We start from the raw sequence: 23,615 nt of genomic DNA, 5'->3' as shown, positions 1-23,615 counted from the left end.
ACCACAAGATACATACATGGAAACTTAATACAAATAGAAATGTCATGCTCAAGTAGTTACCCTCTTCATTATCACTATTATTCATGCATTATTGTATCATATTTACCTTTTACAATGTCCTCTAAACTATAAACATCTTCTAAATTTCTGTTGTATAACCAAATACTTCATGATGAGAATGGATTCATCCAACAAGATGTGTGTGCAATATTGTTTGGTGTTGAGTATGTTTGCAAGAAGGAACACTATGTTATCAAATTTCCAAAATGAATATGCAAAAAACAACTTCCAAAACCCAATGTTTCAAAGAAATGACCTTACTTACAGTGACGATAACCATACTGTACAACTGATATGTATTCATGGTATGTTGCTAAATGTTAGTTTCAAGGATTTATAGTATGCTTCAAATAACTCGTAGGATTAATATCAAGAGTCAATATATTCCACTACCACTTATAGAATATGTTATCAATCATATTTCATATTTTTAAATCGAAGATGCATATTAAATTCGCAAAGTAAATGGAAAACACTTAAAACAACCATCCTCCTAGCCAAGATAAAATGGGAGTATTAATTGTAATGATATGATTTTTTCAAGTGTTACAATGGTGCAAGTCTAAAATTTTAGATTTCTATAAGTTGTTCAAATCTTGAATATTTAATTCTACATGCTTGAGGTACGCCAAGTTTTCTTTATTATGCCATATATTTTTATATTAAAAAAGCAAGCCATAAATCGCTATGTTGACACATCTATTCACTATTAGTTTCTATGGACTTGATGAAGCTTCGGCCTTGCTTGCCTCCAAAGCAGCCATCTCAGCACGAATCTGGTCCTCGATATCAGAAACTCGGAATGCTTGAAGTTCACTATACGGTGCACCTTCAGACAATAAGTATTGGAAAACCTCTTCACCATCCATACCTTTTGCCTTGGCAAGATACAAAGGTGTTAGTCCATACTTGTCCTCTTTGTTTATATTTGCACCGTATTGTACCAATAGTCCTGAAGATGCACCCTTAAGGAAAAACGTACATGAATTATTCATTGGTCACGTGTGTCATTGTTAGATGGACAATTATAGTGTTCAGTGCCCAATGTGAAAGGCCCCTCCCCTAATAAGGGATTGGATCTCCAAAAAATGTGAATCGACTCTCGAAGAGGGAGATGACGGGGGTCTATAATAATAATAATAACCACTTCCGGCAAGTGAACGGACCCTTAGTTGTAGGGCGATTAAGGGGTTCTATAAAATAAGCACAACCTCTTCAAGGGCTGCAAATGCACTCTTAGTTGGAGAGAGATTATTGGGTCCAACATAAAAACATTAGAATCTTTGGTTAATACATCATTGATTATTTGCATAGTAACATGCATGGTGGTGTACTTCTCTACACATCTGGATGGGTTCCTAGAATGTCCGGCCTAATTTCCTCTCTCCAACTGCTTTCACATCAATCTCTCGTTATTTGCCTGTTCGCAGTAGTCAGGGCACTATAGGCGCTCGTCTAGATGTCTAGAGACACACGCACCACCATACATGTGACTATGCATTAATGAATGATGTATTAACCAATGATCCAAATGCCTCTTAGCCCCAGGAATTGGTGAAACTTTTGACATTACCCAGATGCATCCATTAACAATGTAAAGTTTCCTTAACTCTCAAGGATACGGACAATAGGTAAGCTTCCTGCTCTTGCAGCCCAATGTATTGCCGATCTGTAAACCAGCGAATTAACAGAGCAAGAATATTATATCCATCTTTTTTTCCAAAATTATGTGAGAGCCTAGTTAGATGAGTATTTGTAAAAGCCAAGCACACTGAGAACATTTCTATTAGCCATCTTGTTTATAGAATATTATTTATATGTGAATTGAACGCATTATATACCTTCCGGTATGTGAATCTGCTGTATTGATGCTAGCATTCAGTCGGATAAGAGTTTCACAAACACGAGGATGCCCACAATCTGCTGCCCAGATTAGCGCTGTTCTTCCAAACCGATCCTAGAAATAAAACTTTGAAACATATATTATATCTTTTATATACTTGAACTCATCATATATGCAAAGAGAAGAACTATGTGCATGCTTAAAAGAGTAATCGTTGCATATTTTGGTTTTATAGAGACATACTGAGGTTTTTCAAATTAGAACAATTCCATACTTTTTTTTTCAGTGGAATTCTTTATACTTCTCAACAATTAGCACCTACTTTTAATTCAATATACATATGTTATGATTTTTCTCAATTCCTGATTCTTAAGACTAGCCAAAAAACTGTGCATCAATAGAAAATGACAGAGCATTTGTGATACCTTTGCATCAATCTCAAAGTCCTTATCCTTTGCAAATTTCATTATTGCTTGGTGGTTACCTCGCTCGCAAGCATCAAATATGTTTCTAATTTGAGGCTTTGCACCTTTCACATCATATATTGCAAAATGATTAGTAGATGTACATGGTGCGACATCACTCTTGCTTTCATCAACGTCCTTCTTGTCTGCATTACGAGCTACGGGTTTGCTCATTTCACTAAATTGGTAGGTTCTCTTCTTTCCAGATGTTCCTGCTTTTGTATAAAACAAGAAAACATATTGTTATTAGTATCTTAAAGGCATAGATCTTCAGATGAAGAAATCACCATGCAATACACCAAGAATATATGCCATTAAAGACCAACAGTACAACGTAAAATTTTCTTGGATGGCTCAAAATTCATAATGCCTATATAACCAAAACCATTACAATGTACTATCAAGCTTAGAGGACCATGGGAATGAGAATCAAAGGAAACTAAGTTGAATGGCCACAAGCACCATAAAACTTGTTTCTAATTATTTAGTAGTAAATGCAAAAACGATTATACAGCTAAAAGGAAATGTTTCTTTCTATTGACATTCATCTCATATATAGAATAGTTACCATGCATACATGCATATATGTGTGTACAAATGTCCCAACCAGCCAAGAAGTGACTGCAATTGTGACATCACAATGGATATGCAAGAAGATAAGACAACCTAAAATCAACTTATACATTTTACCAAAATGACATGAGCCTAGATTAGTTTTGCTTTAATTCATTCGTGTGTTTTGAGGTCTAATAGAGACCAGGTCATCCCTTAAATCCCACCATTCCATTATGGCATTTAGTGAAGTAGTTCATATTTAAGTAAAAATTTGGCTCACCCACAACAGCACAACCCTCATATACGAGATAGATAAATAGATTTTATTATCATCTTGAGAGAGAGAGACAGAGAGAGAGAGAGATAGAGAAAGTCGTAACATCCACGGCCAGGATTTTTCGATGATCAAAATTTTGGGTCGCATGCGACCATGGACATGATTCAAGGATATGAAGATTTTTAAGAGCACAATTCTATCTCACCTAGGAATCATTGGTCATTGGGAGATGTTTTCCTTTTCTTCTTCTTCTTCTTCTTTTTCTTCTTTTTCTTCTTCTTCTTCTTCTTCTTTGTGACATCATCATCATTATTATTCTTTTTATTGACTTTATAACAGGGTTTTCTTGGAACACTTGGAATTGGACCAAGACAACATTGGGTGGGGAGTGTGAAGTTTTTATAACCAATTGTTGAAGTACCATGGTGGGAACTAGCAATGCGTAAATTTTTCAGCAAAAAGAAGTGAACAAACACAGACCAGCAATTGGATAGAAGTAATGAATAAAAGCTCTAATGGACACATTGAGGATTCAAAGTGAACACAAAACCGTGTATTCATGTATGTAACTAGATGTAGAATGCAATGAGAATTGTAGTAATATTAAAAGAAGACCATGTGCAAATCAGTAATATTAAAAGGAGACTTATTAAGGGCCTCATATGACTATTTAGTTACAATTTATGAATACGAGAGACCAAACCAAGTAGAGAACAATCCTAAAGAATAAATATTATATGCCATCCAAAAATAATCAATCCCTTTAATAGAAGATTTACTAGATATTTTAATTGAAGTGGGGGGAGGGGAGGGAGATAGAAATCTACTAGATATTTTAATTCTTGAAACTGTCTGTTACCTTCAAATTTTGCTGCTGTGTCAAACAAGTCACTTAATAATATACACTAAGGTTCGACGATACAAAACGCTTCTGTTCCATCTCTCAGAAAATTTCCTGCTTTAAACATTAAGAGTTAAATGTATATATATACGGATAGAATTATGTAGACTTTCGCAATCCAAAATACACTTTTCCGACAAAATAAATGCAAAAATGCATGGAAAGAAAGAAATAATGAATTGGGGAAAAGAGCGGGGGGGAGGAGGAGGAGGGGGGTTTGAGGAACACAAATACCTGAGACGGGAACAGAGAAGGATTGAGAGAACGCCATGGAAGCAGGAATTCGTAGTCTCGACAGTTTGGTCGTTGTCGTTCTACGTATGTGCATATTTTTTCAAGAACGAATGGGGGGGGGGGGGGGGGGGGCAGGGGGCTCACCATTTTCTTCGAATCTGCAAAACTAGCCTCCACAGGAAAATAATTAATTAATTAACTTAATTAATCAATCAATTAATTAATTAATAATAGCCTTTAGACAGGGAAGAAGTGGTTGCTTCCTCCTCCCAGACATGACGATGAAGCCACACACTTGGGCTCCTTCTCCTGCCACTTGGATTCACAACCCGGCCTTTGTTGTCCCGAGGCCGATGAAATTGGGCTCCTTCTCTTGCCGGCCATGTTGTCCCGAGGCCATTGAACGACTCGATTAGTTTGTGTTGCGTTAGCGGGGATTCTCGGTTCGCCCTCGAGGGTACGCCAAATCGTTGTACCTCGAGATGTGCCGAAATCCTGCCAATCCCAATCATATGTGATGCTTTCTGGCGTTGTCCCGAGGTCATTGAACAACTCGATTGGTTTGTGTGGTGTTAGCATGATTGTCGGTTCGCTCCTGAGGGCACACAAAATCGTTGTACCTTGAGATGTGTTGAAATCTTCCCAATCCCAATCATGTGTGATGCTTTCTAACGTTGTCCCAAGGCAATTGAATGGCTCGATTGCTTTGTATTGTGTTAACGTGATCGTTGGTTCGCTCCCAAGGATACACCAAATTGTTGTAGCTCGAGAAATGCCCAAATCCTGGCAGTCCCAATCATGTGCAATGCTTTCTAACGTTGTACGCATGACCGATTTATCACTTGCCAACACAATATCCTTCCTTCTTTTTGTATTACTTTTCGTTTTGCCGTTGCCTTCTTCTTAGTTAAGGATGGTTAGGTTTTCTATCACAAGGGACCCTTTACCATCATGTGAAGCGAGAAGCAACATTCAACTTGGAAAATATTGATGATGTTTAACGTCAATGTAGTGTCTTGTGAAAGAAACCCTAAATGACAAACAAGTAAGGTTAATTTACCTTGAGAAAGTATAAATGATTTGTATTTGTCTAGATATAAAAGCCCAATAAATAAGTGCAGCGAGCTAGTTTTTTATTATATGAGAGCAAGCTCCCAAAAATGCAGAAACAAAATGAGAGGATATAGTATGTTGTTAACTTGAACACCATACTCACATAAACCAATATGCAACCATGGGTGTTGCTCCATCAACGTTGTTGAAGTAGATAAAAAATTGACATTGAAAGTTTTGTAAACTTCAACAATTTATTTGGACTCAATCAACACATAAACAGTGTATATATTGGAGTTGCATTGCACAAAGACAAGGGAATATGTGGGTTGTTCATATGGTTCGACAACCAAATTTAAGATGGGGGTAAGAGAGCACGACTTGCCAAGATGGTCTATCCAAAGCTTAGATCCACATCCATCCCCTCGAATCTCGACACGTAAATGGGAGGGGAATATGTAATTGAGTCCTCTTGGTTGGGTCTACGAGTTGGCGAGGTGTCCATAAGAAGTGCGTTCCCTGGGGTGACACTTCGAAAGCATCACCAGGAATGACAATCCGAAATACACCAACAGATGGGGGTCTACGATGTGGCTAGGTGTACGAAAGCTTCCCAATTTGTTTTTGCGTGTGATTCGAAGATGGGCGGCCGGTGCTCGGCGGAGGGAGAGCCATGCATGATACATACACACACACACACACACACACACACACACACACACATACATACATACATACATACATACACACATGTAGTAGTCATTGATTGGTAAGTGTGTGAATGTCAAAGCGGTCTTCTCCCTTTCTCTCTCTCATGTGTGCTTTGAGAAATTCTGGTTTCAAAACGGAAGCTTCCTGAGGTCATATTGGTTTTTGCATGCGATTTGAAGATGGGCGGGCGGGCAGCCGAGGGAGAGCCACGCATCATGATACACACATACATACACACATTGTGGTCATTGATTGGTATATGTATGCACATATGTGTGAATGTCAAAAGCAATCTTCTCTCTCTCTCTCATGCATGCTTTTGAGAAATTTTGGTTTCACACGGAGAGAGAGAGAGAGTGTTTCTCTGGATTTGTCCGGACAAACCAAAACCTCCCCTCCCCACAGTATGAATCCAAATTCCAATTGAAAGGAGCCCTAGGGTTTTCTGCTCTGCTCTCTCTCTCTCTCTCTCTCTCTCTCTCTCTCTCTCTCTCTGTATTGCGTCTGTTTTCCCGTCTCTGCGTTCGTCTGAAGCTCCGCCATGGTGTCTGGATCAGGTCTCTGCGCCCGCGTCGTCGTTGTCGATGCTCGTCATCACATGCTCGGCCGCCTCTCCTCCATCATCGCCAAAGAACTCCTCAATGGCCAACGCGTCGTAAGCGCTCCCTCACACATTTGTTCATGATTCCGTTTCTCTATGCATCTGTCTCTGGTACTGTTTCTGACTATATTTGCATTTCTGGTCCCGACTATGTTTCTGTTTTTCTTTGTCGTTAAAGTTCCTGATCTGAATCCTAACTGTGTTTTTACTGCCGATTCTGATCCTGATTCGTAACGGTAAGTCACATTTTTGTGAGGGTCGAGGCTTTATCTTCGTGTTGAATTATTCAGCTTAATTACTAAAAGCATTTTGCATTTCAAGCCTTTCGGAATCCTCTGCTCCGTGATAAATTTGCATCTCTCTATACAAATTCTAATCCTGACTGACCGTTTTATCTTGATCATCACTATGGCGACATTCCTATTTCTGATCCTGATTCACACCTGGAATGCACATTTAGTTACAAAAGCGGGTTTTTGTTCGAATCAGATCATTCAGCTTAGTTGTTAAACTGTAGTTTAATTCTTTCTGCATATTCTGGACCGTGACAATGTGCAACCTCCTCATACGAATTCTGCGTTGTTTTTTAACCTTAGGCAAAAACCAGGTTTTCCAATGTTTAACAGAGTATTCGTGGTAATGAAGCATCCATGTTTTTGATTTCCTACTTAGGATCTGTGATTATCAAGATTTATTGCCATTATTGTGATCTGTCACTGAAGTGTTGTGTCTATTAAAGGCATTTTGTGCGATCTCTAATCAGGAATTATCGTGAAAGTTTCCATTTTTCTATTGCTTGTTTTGAGCTGTAAAAGTTCTCTTGTATAGTTATTTATAGTTGTTTTCCTTATATTCTTTTTCATTGACAATAGCATTTCAATATTCCGTTACATTCCTAGTTTCCTCATATGCGTTATTTTGAGCCTTCCTCTCTCCATGATTTCTTTAGGTAGTTGTGAGATGTGAGGAGATATGTCTCTCGGGTGGATTGGTGAGGCAGAAGATGAAGTATTTGCGCTTCCTTCGAAAACGTATGAATACAAAACCAAGCAAGGGACCGATCCATTTCCGAGCACCTTCTCGGATCCTTTGGAGAACCATTAGAGGGTAAGCTCACCTCTTCTCAAGTTTCTATTACTATGTTGGGTTTAATACTTTTTTGTGACTGTGAATTTGAATATGTTTGTAATATAAGCTCTTCCTCAAATTTGTTTCAGTACATATATTGGTGTTTCCAATATCATTTTGAATATATTTGTTATATGAGATCAGCTTTAGTTTGTTTTTCTATCTGTTTTTGACAATTGTGATCTTGGGTATCTATGGGCATATAGTCTTTTACTTATTCATTCTACTGTCTTGGTGTTTTTGAGAAACTTGTAATGAAAGCAATTTGGAAGGCATTGTAAAATGAGACAATTTTTGTTATGCTATCTATTTTTGTTTCTTGTATACAGAATGTGAATTTGCGTGTATTTGAAACTTGAGGCCTTCTCAAGTTTTCTCAACTATCTTGGTTTGAGATTTTTGTTGGAAATGCGAATGTTAATTGAATTTGCTTTGTTTATCTGTTTTTTATACTTTTGAAGCTGATATGAAATTGAATGCCTTTGTTATATGATTGCTTCTCTAGTTTATTTTATTATCTGTTCATCATTAGTTTACATGTGTTTGAGTATATTTTTAATGCTAGTTTGCAGTACCTATTATTTTATTACTAAGCTTGTTGGGTATTAAACTATATTTAATTTTGACAGAATGATTCCTCACAAGACTAAGAGGGGGGCAGCTGCACTTGAACGGCTCAAGGCATTTGAGGGAGTTCCAGCACCATATGACAAAGTTAAAAGAGTTGTTATTCCAGATGCCCTCAAGTATGTGCAATTTCACATTTTGTTTCACATATTTTTCCATATGTCTTCCCATCATGTCATACATCTTGTTTCATTTGCCTTATACATAAATCTGCATTTGTAAATGAATTGAAAATAGCTATATACATTACATCTATATGATTGTCTGCAAATTGTTTAGGATAGTATTATATGCCATTTATGTGGTCCCACTGGCCAATGACACCAAAATTGTTCTTCAAGGTCATGTATAGCGTAGTTGAACTGCACTACTATAATAGATTTTAGGTAGCATACAATCTATGTGGGTAGCAGACAGTCTAAGTGAGTTTGTATATTTAAGTACATCATAAAGTTTCTCCTGAGACTAACAGATTCTGTATGTTCCCCTCACAAGCTATGGCTTGTAAGCATGCCATATAGTTTCTCTAGAGACCAAGGGCTTCGGGCATGTTCCCCTCACCAGAGATAGAAACGCTAACTAGTGCATTAGTGATATATGCTTTAGCTGATAATCTAGGTAGGCTATATTGTGAATTCGGACTTTGGTTAAAGGTGAAGGACAGATATGTGAACTTCATTTGCATTCCTCATTGTCCATTTATCTCTACAGGAAGAGATAGGAGGGATAGAGAGTTGAATTATATACTTCCCCAAGTAGTTGAAATATACAAGTAAGAAACTTCATGATAGTTCTCTTATTCACCTCGTGACTGTGTTGTGCTGGCATTGTCATGTTTTCTTATTTGAGCAAACTAGGTAAATGTGTGCTATGAAAATCAATCAAGACTTGTAAAATGAGCTCAGATAGTCTAACGATTCATAATCTGAACTGTAGGTAAATGTGTGCTATGAATCAATCAAGACTTGTAAAATGAGCTCAGATAGTCTAACGATTCATAATCTGAACTGCTTACTCCATAGCTATTATCATAAAATGTTGTATCTTAAGACTAGAACTTAGTAAATTTACCCTTCCCTGTCTCTTGATGTATGAGAAGGAAGCTATGAGTGTCCTTTCCCACCACTTATAAATTGACTGGCAAATCATAGAAATATTAAGTAAATTAATTATGCATTCGTTGACTAAATTGTAAGTACTTGAGAGAAATCAATATATGTGACCCTTCCCTGTCTCTTGATGTATGAGAAGGAGGCTATGCGTGTCCTTTCCCACCACTTATAATTGGCAGGCAAATCATAGAAATATTAAGTAAATTAATTATGTATTTGTTGACTAAATCGGAAGTACTTGAGAGAAAAGTCAATGTGTGCTACTTCCATGTTAATATTTTATTTACAACTCGATGATGCGGTCTTTTACACTATTCTTATATGCCCACAATCTATTCATGCCCCTATGTTGGAATATATTCATGTCTATGATGTGATATGTTTTTAGACTTATCCTAATTCGTTGGAATACCTTTATGCTTACTCAGGGTTCTAAGATTACAACCTGGGCATAAGTTTTGCCTCCTGGGAAGGCTCTCATCAGAAGTTGGGTGGCACCACTATGATACTATTAAGGTTAGATTAATTAGTCAGCTACAACTTGTTTTTTTTATTACTGGGTAGGGGGGTGTGATTTAATAGGTTGCTTACACAAGAAGTATTTGCTTTTGTTGAAAACAGGAGCTTGAGGAAAGGAGAAAGTCTAAGGCTAAAGTGTTCTATGAAAGGAAAAAGCAATTGATACAGCTTCGATTGAAAGCCGAGAAATTAGCAGGAGAACAGTTGGCGGATGCTAATGCAATTCTTGTTCCTCTTAGCTACAAGGCCTAAGAAACGATTGAATGTTCAATTGTTTTATGAGATGTAATTTTGTTAGCGAAGTAGGTCATTTGTGTTACAAGAGTACTGAAATCTATTTCGATGAATGGCTAAAGACTTGATCTATGATTAGATTCTATTCAGTTCTATGTTTTTGGTAGTCAATAATGTTACTATTTGTGGTTTACTTGAAAAAAGTATGTTATGGTAAACCAGTCTTATTATGATATTGAGAGAGAGAAATGACATGGGAGATTATTTGCCATGTTCTTGTTGCTTCCATTGTGGCATGAATGGGAGCAACAATGTTGTGAAACTCATGCTTCACGAGGTGAAATTGGTGGAAATTTTGCACAATGTCTTGGCTTCGTAACGAGGGGGGCTCACTAGAGCAAAAAAATAGTTAACTTGCCTCGTGAATATTTGGGTCACATATGTAAATTGAAGAAAGAATTGGTATAAAAAGCATTGAAGATTATTTTCAATTTTGACTTAGTATAAGCTTAGGCTGTGTAATTTTAAGAAATGTTCTAGAAACTTGAGCATATTAGAACAAAGCCTAGAAACATCTTAACAACATTAATAAGGGTCTCTCATGGGGATTAAAATAACGAAGAACACAAAGGAAACAATCAATTAAGAAATAAATAGTTAGACAAGAAGAGAGTGATAGAGGGAATCTAGAATAGAAATTTAACCCTTGATGAGGCTATTGACCTGTGGCAGAAAATCAATATTATCATAAGAAACAAATGAAAGAGAGTAGGTTGCCATAAGAATTTAAACTCATTAATTAATGATTGAGAATTCAAATCTCCCTCACTACACATAAGAGGTGTAATTAACGTCATCTTATATTCTCAAAAGGATTAAAGTGTTATAATTTAAGTGGTGTAAATCAATCGTAGGAAGCAAGTCAAATTTATTAGCTCACTGTTTATTGGGGGAGGGCGATCTTTTTACCGTGTCAATGGTTTGATCCTCCACAAACACATAATGTATCACTAACCCAACTCATCTTGGCCTTACCCTAAAAAACACATCTAACCCTAAACCCTTTCATATTTAGGTACACAAACATTTGAAACCAAACACACACATCTAAAAAATATATCAATTGTACCAAACTCTTTTAGGAACATTATCCTATATTGAATGAACCGAATATAGGTCAATAACAATATAATGTTATTCAAAAGCGGACCCCTAATAAGCTTCATTCCAATGGGTCATAACATCTATAACCAACTCACCTTGGCTATACCCAATAAAAAGACATCGTTTAAACTTATTTAACTTATACCTTTACTCTTACAACCCTACACATGCAAATGGCCCTAAGAAACATCTCTACGTACCAAACTCTTTTAGGAACGTTATCTTGTAGTGCGATAGTATGAGATACGGTTAATAATGTATGTGATGGCATTCAAAGACTCAATCCTAATAAACATCATTCTACTAGTTCATAACCATCTATAACCCAATTCTTGTCTATACCCAATTAAAAAATTTATTTTAAACTTAACACCTAACTTAGTCTTTCATTTTTAGGTACATGCACAAAACATTTACAACCAAACACAACCTCACCCCAAAAGGGATTTTGCAATTTTGCTTATGGGAGACAACATTGAACTCTCCCCTAAAGTTCTATTTCATCTTTGCCAAGCCATTCAATTGTGGAGTTTTGGGAGGTGTGTTTTGATCCTTATGACACCATGATCTCTGCAACAAGCATCGAAGAGTCATACAATATTCACCATCATTACCATTGCAAGCACATTTACGTTTCTTCCAAATACTTGTGTTTTGATTTCAAAGTCCGATCCTAACATCTTCTAGAATGATCATCAATAATTGTAACAAAGTGGAGTGTCTACATGTTGACTTCACATTCAAAGGACTACAAATGCATGTGTGCACCAAGCACATCCACTGTAAAAAATATTAACAAAAACTCAATGCACTCAAAGAACGGCAAGGGTGGCAATATCCAAGGTGTCAAAATTCTTCTATTACATAAAAAAGCATTGATAGACGACGCGTTGAGGATTGAAGCTATGGGAACCCACTTGATTCTTCAGACTTCTCGTTTCCTGGCTTCTCACTTTCAAAAAGTGAGTAACGCATATATTATGTGACCTTGTTCACACTAGAAAAGAAGAATGATAACATCTATTTGTCATATTGCATTCACACATGTCCTAAAGCATAAATGTGTAGTTTGGGACATGTCAATAGTTATTTAGTTCAAAATTTATATGAAGTGACGAGTTCTACTAACCTGTATGTGGGAAGAATACTTGTGGAGACGCACGACACTAGTTACAGTAGTTACGACCTTCATCTTGATGTTTCTCTTGTAAGTTTTGTATTTTATATGTTACTATTAACTTATAAGTTCGATTTTGTTCCTCAAATCCATTGCCCTCTTGGAACTTCAATTACAAGGGTTTTCTTGAGCATGATCATCTCCATTAAATGAATTAATCATTGGATCATATATAGATTCGAACAAATAATACGTATGCATTCTAAAGAATTTGAAACATGGTGTGTGTTATACAACACGGTTGGACTAACTACAAAATGAAAATTACAATCATTAAAATCAACAGATTAACCTTGCAAAGAGTTTCTCATCGAGAAATCAAAGTTTTATTTTAGTTAACTGATTTTATTTGGGATTTGTAAGGATCTCCTCTTTAAGTCGATTCATTCACAGAGAGTTTAACCATCTTTTCACTCCATTCCCACAAGTCTTTCGCAAGCTTCGGGTCAGATGCCAATGTCGTTGGGAGACTCTCTTTACAATCTGAGAAGTATTTCCCACTCACTCCTTCAAAATCAGGATGCAATGCGGCATAGCAAGTGGTCGAAGCTCCCTGTCACATTTTAAACATTTGATTGATAACATGAAAAAGCCAAAACCAAAACTCTTTTCTGATGGGAGAGGAGAAAGCTATGCTAAACAGTGGAGTATAATAGAAGAGAAGAGAAGAGAAGAGATCAAACCTGGGGTACGTTCTTCCATATGTAGAAGAACATTACTCGCCATATATCTGTGCACCAAACATTGGCCGTAAAAAGTATAAATACGGTAATAAGGAAGGCAATCATTGGATGCACAGTCTTAGATTGACGTACTTTTTATGATCCAACAAAGAGGCCAAAGGAAAATATTTCATTCAAATACATATTAGGAGAACTTAGTTAAGTTAGAGGCCTCTCAAATCAAGTTATAGCTGAAGATTGGCTTGAGAACATCTCGGATCTCAGTAGGTTTTCCAATTATACCAGCTTACTGAGGTTTCAGAGCTTTAAACGATCGTGCATGCAGTTATAATGATAAGATAGCTTGGGAACGATATAGAAACTCTCAACAATGACACTCTTTTCTAATGATGATTTTTTATGTCCGGTCTTATTGAATAAGTCAGTGATCATAACTCTTGGATTAACTTAGTTGATCGAATCATAGAGCTTAATTATCTTTCTCAAATACACCATTGCTCACTATAAATGATGCTTGGAAGATATCCAAGTCATTCTAGAGATCAGACCGACCTTCGTTTCCTAAGTATTTATTAGTATTAAGGATATGTCACCCATATCATACTATCCTGCTCTTTGGGTATTATCCATTTCGTCTCTCTTCTATGTATAGTTGCTACAGTTTAATATTTTCTTAATTCATCCTTGTTATCAGAAATTAGTGGAGCAGTTATCGCATGGATGTAATTCATTTCTAATTCATTTTAATATAGATAATCTAATTAGCCTTTTCAAGATGTAATAAATATATCATTTCATTTCGCTATGACTCCATTCCACGATGTAATATTATATCATTCCACTTCATCTCATTTCACTCAGTCGATCTCTCTCAAACTTACATGCAAACAAAAGCATGTGTTTTAATAAATTTGTGAAGATATAACCGGGATGAACACTGTTAACAGTAATTGGTGCATTTTCCACCTGCAGCAATATAAACACAGTTATACAAAACATAAATTGAGACTAAAATGAGATCCAAATTTTAATTACCTCAAGTCTTCTTGCCAATTCATGGCAATGAAGTATATTTGCCAGCTTGGATTGTCCATACGCATTCAGAGGAGTGTATCTGTAAAGTTGGGAAACAAATCCATTCGTAAAATCGACAGTATGGTGGAACCTTATATTTCTCTTTATTCCAAGGTTTTGTAAAGGAGATTCTTGTTTACCCTTCACTCGAGTTTATTTTATCAAAGCGTATGCCTTCTGGATAAGCATACTTGTGGTAAGAAGATGTCAGAATAACAATTCTCCCTTTGATATTGGATTTAATGGCAGTTTCTTTCATATTCTTGAGAAGTAAATTCGTTAGGAGAAAATGACCTGAGTACCATATCACTAGAAGGTATCAATTGAATGTATAAAATCAATGGCTTATAAAGAAACGATAAGGATATCTTTCCAGTAAACGATAAAGACAGTTTCTACTAAGATTCTTTGGTACCTTGAATATTTATTTGCAGTGAAAATCCAGATGAAAAAGACAATTTAGATTTTGATCACAATGATTCCATTCGAGCTTCAATTTAAGCTTCCATTAAAGTACTTATAAAACATAATATTTAACATAGCATGGCTTCGCTTAATTTAAAATTGGATCTCATACTCACTACTAAAATTTAAAAATGTTACGGCGTAGGAAATTAAACAGTAGATTAGAAAGATTATGCAATACCAAGGTGGTTTGTCGCAAATTGAGTTTCTATGCCATCAGGTGACAGAGAAAACGGGCAATTCATCACTCCTGCATTGTTTCTATTCAACACGAGAAATGTCATTCAGATGAAGAACCAACTCATAAAATAAATTGAGAGATTATTATGTAAATGTAAAAAGTTATGAATTTACTATTAAATTGGAGAGTTTTGGCAAATTATATTTTCAATTCAGGCAATCCATGATTAATTGCTCAAGCTATGTCTAAGCATACATTCCTTTGTAATAGATACAATGATATCCTTAGTTGATCTGAACCAATATTCAACACGTGAGTACATACATCTATCAATGCACGCTAATTAACAATCTTGAAATCATGTGAGTACATACATTAGAATGTTGAGAGGCAAATTCATTGCTTCGAAGTTCTTCACGAACGTTCTCACAGATGCCAAGCTGCTGAGGTCAAGATGCAGCAAATCAATTTTAGCATCGGGAATCTCTTCACAAATCTTGGTTTTGACTTCTTTAGCAGCTTCTAAGTTTCGAGCAGCTATGATAACATGAACTCCTCTCAATGCCAGAACCCGAGAAGTTTCTTCACCAATACCACTTGATCCTCCTGTACAATGAATACGATCAAAATTCTTCAGTGATTATTAAAACTTAAAAAGATAATCTGTTACTGCGCATACAAAGATTGCTTTTATTTCTAATGACGATAATAGTATTAACGCAAAGCAATTATAACAGATCCCATGAGAAGGTCGATCTTTCTTGAGTTTGACGATAATAGTATACAGGAATCAAATACCACGTAGAAAATCATCTTTACTTGAAACAAAGGTCATAATATAATTAACACTGCAGGAACATCGACTTAATAGATGCCATACTATAGTATGGAACTTTTCTTTAAATACTGTACATTAAGAAAAATTCTTCCTTTAACAGGTCCTACAATCTATTATCTCTATTGATAATATAAACGCAAGTAACCGGATAACTAGAAAAGACGGATCTCTATTTTTTGACCTAATCCTGCAAGTAAATTCAGAGAAATTCACACAATAACGGGATTGGCGGCAGGTAATATAAAGATTGCCTTTCCCTAATTTAGAATAAGTAAGCCTGCGTTATTAACGCACAGAAAATATATGATCAGATACTGTGAGAATGTTTATTGATATCGACCAAGTAAAGATTGGCTTCAATTATGACTTCAGTTAGAGCACAAAACAGAACAGATAAGTTCCGCAAGATACAAAGAAAATTAACTGAAAAGATCTTTATATTTATAGGTTCCATCCATATAGCCAGGATTTATAGTTTCCATCAGAATTTGTGCATCACATCTCAAAGAGTTAGTTAGTAGACAGTCCTGTTACGTAAACGTCAACAAATTTATAGCCACCGAATTATCTCAAGAAAAGATGATTAGTATTTGCAAATCTTGATGCAAACCGCATAATTAGTTATCACAGATTTAAGGCCGAGAAATATTGTAATTATCAACATTAATCAAAACAGACCAGAAGTAGGAATCAATCACGAAAGACTATGAAGAGAAGTTTGTTAACATAAAAGATCGAGAAATATCTAAGTTGTAATCATATAAATTATCACAGATGCAGAATATAGTTAAGAATCATCAGAGATAACGAGAAATCATTAGTTAAAATCAAGGATCCAGGAACAGAAATAGTTGATCACTGTACATTATGAAGAGAATTGCTCAGTTATCATGGAAATGTCAAGGAATACAATGAGCAATCATAATACATTATGAGCAGAAATGCTTAGTTATCATCAACAAAAGATTCAATAAATTCGATTAATAATAATGACAAAAAGAATAAGTGGAATCTATATAAAAAATTATCAAAGATCAATAAATATTATGGATATGGCATCTTATGAGCAGAATGACTTTGTTATTGATGAAATGTTAAACAAGGTCTATTAGTAATCATGATCAAAGAATCAGCTGCAAGGGTTTAGGCATCTTATAAGCAGAATTACTTTGTTATCGAGGAAATGTTAAACAAGGTCTATTAGTCATCATGATCAAAGAATCAGCTGCAAGCTAGATTAACAGTCACAGAAAATCACAGAATATATATTATCAGGTGAGTGATCAATAATATTAGTAAAATTGCCATTGAAGGTGGATCGGAAGATAGATCACTAAAACAGTGAGAGTAGAACATAATAGAAAACTAGCTCCCACCAGTGACGATGGCTGTGAGAGACGATCCATCGATGCCTCGTGTGACTTCTTCAGCTGTGGAGTGGAAGCCAAACTTCGGACTACTGTTCTGTTTCCTCCTCGCAAGAAACCAAGAAGAAGCCATACCTACAATATCCTAAAAGCTTTATTGACAGAGAGAGATAGAGAGAGATCAAGATCAGAAGAAAGGTGGGATGGAAGAATGGTAAATTATGTTATGGAACGATGCGCAGGTCAGATGATATTGAAGAGCAGGAGGAGGGGAAGGAATGGAAGGAAGGAGGTGGAGAAGATTGAGGAATTAAAAGAATGGATGGAAAGAGAGAGAGAGAGAGAGAGAGAGAGGTTCTCGGATAAACCCTAGATTAAACCGCAGGAAAAGAAGAAGAAGAAAGAAGAAGAAAGAAGAAGAAGGTGGTGGTGATGCTCTAATTAAAAAGAAAGAAAGAATATGTATATATGCTTGCATGTATGTTATGTATGTATGTATACATACATATTACATATGTATGTGTGTATGTATGTATGTATCCATGTGTGCATGTATGTACGCATACATATATATGTATGAGGACATACATATACATATGTATCGGCAGCCACATCCAATTTACGTGGACATATATATTTGGGGCTACCTCTCCTTAGTTAATCTTCATACATACCTTCAAAGGTATAAATGCAAGTTGCAACATTGTCGGACCATGGATAGATAGTGATCGATATTGTTATTAAATATGTCGTCTGTTTTTTTTTTATCATCTCTTACATAACGAGCGGATGTAGAAAACAAAAACTAAAAGATAGCGAGATTTACCTCCCGAGTCTAGTAGTTGATTTTAAAGGGACTTCATCGTTGTTAATTATGTTCATGGCAAAAGAGTGTTTTTGGAATATGTGCATTGAGGGTCTAAACATTGTAGTTAATCATTTGCTCGTGGCTTCATTGCAAGAGTGTTCTTGGAATATTATGCGTAGTGTCAATATTACCCCCCCAACCAAACATGCCGAAAGAATACAAATTCCTAGCAAACATAACTAATGAAAATATATGCATGATTGAATGGGAAGGAGAGCATTTGTTCCCGCTTGAAATTTCATTGGATATCCAACAAGGTTGGGTTCGTTAGGGACGTAAATAATGAATGTTGCAACTTCCTTAGAGGGAAGTAAATATATTCCTCTAAGTTGTAGACATCTTTGGACTAACTAGTTGGTACATGGACGTTTGTAGTCATCTTTGCAATATGTACTCCCTTGCAATTTTTCTCAAGTATTCACTTGAGGCTAATTGCACATTTGTAGGAAATAGGTGTCTTATGAATGTAAGTAGAAACGATATTTATGATGGATGGTAGACATTTGTCCACAATGTATTGCCATTTACATTTAAGATTTTTATCAAGAGCATAATGATTGGGCCTATAAGGAAGGATAATATTGTTTGTGGAATGTATTTCTTAAATTTGCCTAAAGTGGACCTTATAACATACATAGTAGACAACACTAACTTATTACTTGCCTAGTAGTGAGAGGGTGGGATGGGGTGGGTTGGGGATTGGAAGAATACGAGGATGTTCGTCAACCTGCTTGTGCAACAACCGAATGTCAACACCTTGGCATCACCATCTTTGTAATGGACGTGAAACTGACAATGAAATGCTTTTTCTTTGGTAACTGCTTCACATCTTTCCTTATGCACGGGAAACTTTTAGACCACCTATGATTAATGCAACTCCTTATGGATTTGCAACCATAGAATATGTGAGGAGTGGTATCTTAAATCATCAAATTACGAAACACACAAGGGACATTATCACACTCTGAGGCCATGGTTGTTGAAAATAGTGGGAGGAGTAAACAATATAAAAACTAAAGGTCAAATCTTCAAAACAACTAAGGAAGAAGGAGGACCAAATGAAGTCAATCTATACATATTTAGAATGTCATTTTGGTGGAAATTAAACAAGACACACAAAGAAATATTGTTTCATAGGGATGAAGAAAGAGAACCATGTATTAAATAGTAAGCAAGAATTTAATAAAGGGGGTGGAAAAGATTGAGCTAACTATGTTAATTTAAACTCTTCTTTAATTTGTGTGTTATTTATGATGAGAACATCATCAATCTTGCTTACCATGAAACTTGTTAGGTTGCTAACAATGGTGCATCTTTTTATCTAGTACATCTTGATGAGAATTTGCCACAACCAATACTTCAAGTGACTTTCGATTCTTGAATATTAGAAAATTATGGACTATCAAAGGCGAGAAGCACCAAAAGTATTGTTTGCTTTAAAACCAACGCAAAAACAAGGTTGATCTTGCTCAAGGTGGTAATGCATGAAAAATAAATTCAATTACATTTTATCTCAATAGGTAAGTTAGATGACGATGTTGTATAGTGCAATGTATTTAATGAAGATCAATGGAAGCTCACTAAGAGCTCTTTGTTTGTGTCTTGAGGTAAGAAGTCTTTGTTGTTTATACTTATTATTGCAAGTTTCTATTTCTAATAATTTTTCTAAACACAATTTGTTGCATAAAAGGTTGTCTTATATTAATGAGAACGGACTTGATTGTGTAGCCAAGAAGGGCTTTCCTTTAGGATTGATGAGGAAGCAAAGCTAGATATGTGTGATCATTGCTTCACAGAGAAACAAAGAAGATTCTCCTTCAAACATCACTCTCCTTCTAGAAAGGAATTATATATACTTAAGTTGGTAATGTAAACTTTTTTTGTTTCATTGAAGGTAAATACATTAATATGTGGTGCATGATCATTCTAGAAAACTTTGGATTTGAGATTTGAAATCAAAGGATTAATTACTTGATGTGTCTAAAGAACTTCATGTTTTTGTTGAATGAGAGAAGCTGAAAATGCTGAAATGCATTTGCATTAATAATGGTCATGAATTTTATTGATGTTGTTATGAGGATGACATCATTTGGAGTGATATTGTTTTGAATACCATTACATGTGTTATTAACTTATCTCCATATATTGCACTATAGGGTGTATTCCTAGGAGAGTTTTCTATGGTAGGGGTTTATGATCATTTGATATGTGTTTTTGGTTGTAAAAGTTTTGTGCATGTACCCACAGATAAAAGGTTTAATTAGTGAGATGTTAAGTCTAAACAATGTATTTTAATTTGGTAGGACCGTGGTGCGTTTGATATAGATGGTATGACGCAAAAGCTTAATATTAGAGTTACACTTTAGTATATTGACAAGGTAAAAAGATCAATATAGAATGTTGGAGATGGTTTATGACATTGCTAATACAAGATCAAGCCAATGCACTCCATGGAATCAGGAGCGGATGGACTATGAAATCTAAAAGTATGAATGCTCTATTGCTTAGGGAATGACAATGGAGAAGTGGATAAGCTACGAGGAAGAGGGCTCTTTGATCCCAAGAGGTAGGGAAACATCGGGCATGATTGTAGGCCATGAATTGCTAGATAATGAGATACCGACATTAAATATGACAATTCGAGTACTTGCATATATTGGTCATAAATGGATAATTGTAGATCTTGAATCAAAGTACAAACCAGAATCACACATATGTACTCATGCAAACACATGGCTACGTAAGGTCAATTGGGACCATTTGCAATGGATGTGGTGCGATCCTTATGCGGGTCAAGGAAGCAAAGTCATCCCCTTCTTCCAATTCACGACTAGATTGGGTCGCCACATTCTAGCTGCTCAAACCGCCCGAAAGCCAGCTGCTCCGAAGATATGGCACACATATTATGTTCCCATACAATTATCACTAAGTTTTGACAGAAAATCTGGAAACAACAACATTTTAGGCGAATTACCACATTCGAATGGCTATTAATACATAGGTCACTACCGGTTGGAGCGTGGCAACGTGGGAACCTTAGCCCTCCTAATTGTGTGGCGTGCCCAAATGCAATAGAGTCAATCCAACATACTTTGTGGGACTGCCTAGAGACCCATCGAATATGGCTGGGGGTTAGTTGCCTCTTGCAATTATGCCAGGTGCAAGGCACAATCAAGTGGGGGAATGTATGTTGACTATCACGGCAGGCCCCAACTGACAAGTACAAACATCAAGAGGAGGGGATGACTTTGGTGATAAAAGCACCAGAGATATTTTTTCCTACCATCAACAATATCGATTGAACTCCTAATAATGCCAAAGCTCAAGTTGTGTTGGACAACCGAATTTGGATTCTATGGAAACAATGGTGTAGACGGGTCTTCTCCAACCAAACCGTGCATCAAGTAATGTTAATGCAGGAGATATAGAATGAAGTTGTAGCCACTCTAAAGAGCCAATACAATGGCCTCTCCCTTTCTCGAGTCAGTGGGCATCCATATAAGATGGAACTATCACGTCCATACATGGATTTGTATATAACATTCTCATATATAAATTTTTATAACTAATGGAAAGAGTCTTTTATGGAAAAAAAAAAGATCAAACCCCCAATAAATCGTAGTCTAAAAGATTGTGAATCGGGTCCTACCATTGATGATGCCACATGGAGATGATTTGTCTCAAGAGACAAAAAACATGATGATGTTAGTGAGCCAAATATTATAGATGATAGGGTTGATGTTAATCATGATGTTATTTTACTCCAAACATATTGAGAATAGGGGCAAAACATTCTTATGAGTGGCGACTTATAAATAAGCTAGGATTAGGTTTGTTTGGTAACCATTTGTGATGTCTCCTAGTTATAATTATATATTATTTATGAAAGACGGGGATCGAGAGAGTCTTTATGATGTCTATGATGTCTTTATAACCTCACATTTCATACCCAAGGGTCATAGCCAAAACATCTCGACACATCATACAACTATGATAAGATACTCACATATTTATAGCTTTGTGATTCTGGAATTCTTTGGATAGTTCTACAAACCATTCTAGCATTCTATTCTTCTCCTCCACCACCAATCTCGTAGTCAATAGGGGAGGAATATAAGGTCAAGAGGATACTCAACTCTTGCCTCCATTAACAACTTCGATACCTTGTTTTGTGGAAAGGGTACCCCATCTCGGACGCAACATGGGATCCAACCAAGAATTTAAAGAATGTTGTTGATGTAATCCACAATTTCCATCAACAATATCCACACAGGCCGAAGTCAAAACAAAGTTTTGGAGGTTGGCCTTAAAGGGAGGATAACGTCACATTAGGAATCAAACCTCCAACCTCCCATGTCATAACCAAGGGTCATAACCAATGCATCTCCACACATCATGTGTTTACATGACAAGATGTTTCAATACTTAGGAATGTGTATAAATACGACATCTTTATCCCAATCAAGGTGAACAACACTAGTTATAGAATCATAAGTACAATTCATTCTCTTTGAGCTCAATATCTTCTCTTGTCTCCCAATATCTTGTGTCCTTCATTCTTTTTGATCTATCGATACTCTCAAAATCCTTATCCCTCTATTGTTTAGTACTGCAGATAAACTAAAGAGAAGAAACCAACATGGTCAATAATGGTTGGTTCAAGTTGTCATGTTGCTACCGTAGGAGTTGTCAATTAATTACTAGAAAAATGAAAACTAGTAGACACAATTCACAATGATTATTTATCTTTCTAAAGATAAGGCTATTTAAATGAAGCAAGACTTGTGTAATAACAATGCTGGGACATTTTTAGTGTGATCTTTTAGCTCATATAATATTACTCATCTATGTATTGATACATTCACAAAATATGAAATAATGTTATTCATGCATAACATTATTGTATCATTGCACTCAAAAGTATAATAATTTTCTTTATATAAACCATATTACTTAACGAAAGTGACTTGTAGGACATAGTGCCAAAGAAAAGAGGATACTTGCATGTAGGAGTAATATTCCAAAAAAATCTCAATTAACAACTTGCAATTATAAAACAAAGTTCCATTTTCTCATCGAACAAAAAAAACTACAAAGATGCATAAACATATTTTCTTCATTAGGATCAAAAAAATACTATAATGTGCCCCTTTTTATGGGGCAATATTGATTTTGTCAAAACCACCCCCAAACAAATTGCCAAAATGTTCAAGGGATATTTTAACGTTGATGCTTAAGACTTTGATATTGGTCAACCATGATGATGCACATTGCTAAGGTGAGATTTTTCTAGAATTTTAAGCCGAACTACTTTACCATCATGCAAACTAATAGAGTATAATACACATATATCCTACTCGTATCTTATTAGAGGAACCTCATTACTATACAACCTTATCAAAGGAATGTTAGAAGCTTAAATAGATTGGTTTGATGGAACTTGACGACATTATTAGCATGTGATGCTCTGGTTAGATCA

At 35.9% G+C, this 23,615-nt stretch overlaps 3 protein-coding genes across 3 annotated transcripts; 1 reads left to right on the top strand and 2 right to left on the bottom strand.

Moving 5' to 3' along the window:
* Positions 1 to 600: 600 nt before the first annotated feature.
* On the bottom strand, positions 601 to 4,416 carry LOC147861743 (uncharacterized). The gene is made up of 6 exons (XM_087322666.1): positions 4,335 to 4,416; positions 4,059 to 4,154; positions 2,329 to 2,579; positions 1,902 to 2,017; positions 1,683 to 1,729; positions 601 to 1,012 (listed from the first exon to the last, which is right to left on the bottom strand). The coding sequence occupies exons 3-6, from the start codon at positions 2,539 to 2,541 to the stop codon at positions 777 to 779; spliced, it is 612 nt and encodes a 203-aa protein (XP_087178792.1). The 5' UTR covers positions 2,542 to 2,579; positions 4,059 to 4,154; positions 4,335 to 4,416; the 3' UTR covers positions 601 to 776.
* Positions 4,417 to 6,588: 2,172 nt separating this feature from the next.
* LOC147861742 (large ribosomal subunit protein uL13-like) lies at positions 6,589 to 10,472 on the top strand. Its single transcript, XM_087322741.1, has 5 exons — positions 6,589 to 6,753; positions 7,649 to 7,806; positions 8,457 to 8,573; positions 9,995 to 10,082; positions 10,188 to 10,472. Exons 1-5 carry the CDS (start codon positions 6,640 to 6,642, stop codon positions 10,335 to 10,337), a joined length of 627 nt encoding a protein of 208 aa, XP_087178867.1. The 5' UTR covers positions 6,589 to 6,639; the 3' UTR covers positions 10,338 to 10,472.
* A 2,276-nt stretch (positions 10,473 to 12,748) lies between these two features.
* On the bottom strand, positions 12,749 to 17,472 carry LOC147861741 (short-chain dehydrogenase TIC 32 B, chloroplastic-like). Its single transcript, XM_087322272.1, has 8 exons — positions 17,278 to 17,472; positions 15,438 to 15,669; positions 15,064 to 15,143; positions 14,558 to 14,711; positions 14,379 to 14,457; positions 14,225 to 14,309; positions 13,344 to 13,390; positions 12,749 to 13,213 (listed from the first exon to the last, which is right to left on the bottom strand). The coding sequence occupies exons 1-8, from the start codon at positions 17,399 to 17,401 to the stop codon at positions 13,034 to 13,036; spliced, it is 981 nt and encodes a 326-aa protein (XP_087178398.1). The 5' UTR covers positions 17,402 to 17,472; the 3' UTR covers positions 12,749 to 13,033.
* Positions 17,473 to 23,615: the final 6,143 nt, after the last annotated feature.

This window comes from Azolla caroliniana, unplaced genomic scaffold (genome assembly GCF_043228905.1).
Source record: "Azolla caroliniana isolate FFs.n. ecotype wild unplaced genomic scaffold, voAzoCaro1.0.p SCAF_7, whole genome shotgun sequence".
Classification (NCBI taxonomy): Eukaryota; Viridiplantae; Streptophyta; class Polypodiopsida; order Salviniales; family Salviniaceae; genus Azolla; species Azolla caroliniana.
Note: the sequence above shows the minus strand (reverse complement) of the source record. Positions and strands in the feature narration are given on the sequence as shown.

Bases quoted from the DNA above. Each gene is read 5' to 3' on its own strand.
- LOC147861743 (XM_087322666.1), bottom strand. From the start codon at position 2,541: ATGAGCAAACCCGTAGCTCGTAATGCAGACAAGAAGGACGTTGATGAA. The intron at 2,018-2,328 runs GTATCACAAATG...TTTTATTTCTAG, and splicing joins ACTTTGAGATTGATGCAAAG to GATCGGTTTGGAAGAACAGC. The intron at 1,730-1,901 runs GTATATAATGCG...GCTGGTTTACAG, and splicing joins GCAGATTCACATACCGGAAG to ATCGGCAATACATTGGGCTG.
- LOC147861742 (XM_087322741.1), top strand. From the start codon at position 6,640: ATGGTGTCTGGATCAGGTCTCTGCGCCCGCGTCGTCGTTGTCGATGCT. The intron at 8,574-9,994 runs GTATGTGCAATT...ATGCTTACTCAG, and splicing joins GTTATTCCAGATGCCCTCAA to GGTTCTAAGATTACAACCTG. The intron at 10,083-10,187 runs GTTAGATTAATT...TGTTGAAAACAG, and splicing joins ACCACTATGATACTATTAAG to GAGCTTGAGGAAAGGAGAAA.
- LOC147861741 (XM_087322272.1), bottom strand. From the start codon at position 17,401: ATGGCTTCTTCTTGGTTTCTTGCGAGGAGGAAACAGAACAGTAGTCCG. The intron at 14,712-15,063 runs GTATTGCATAAT...TATGGTACTCAG, and splicing joins ATTTGCGACAAACCACCTTG to GTCATTTTCTCCTAACGAAT. The intron at 14,310-14,378 runs GTAATTAAAATT...ATATTGCTGCAG, and splicing joins AATTGGCAAGAAGACTTGAG to GTGGAAAATGCACCAATTAC.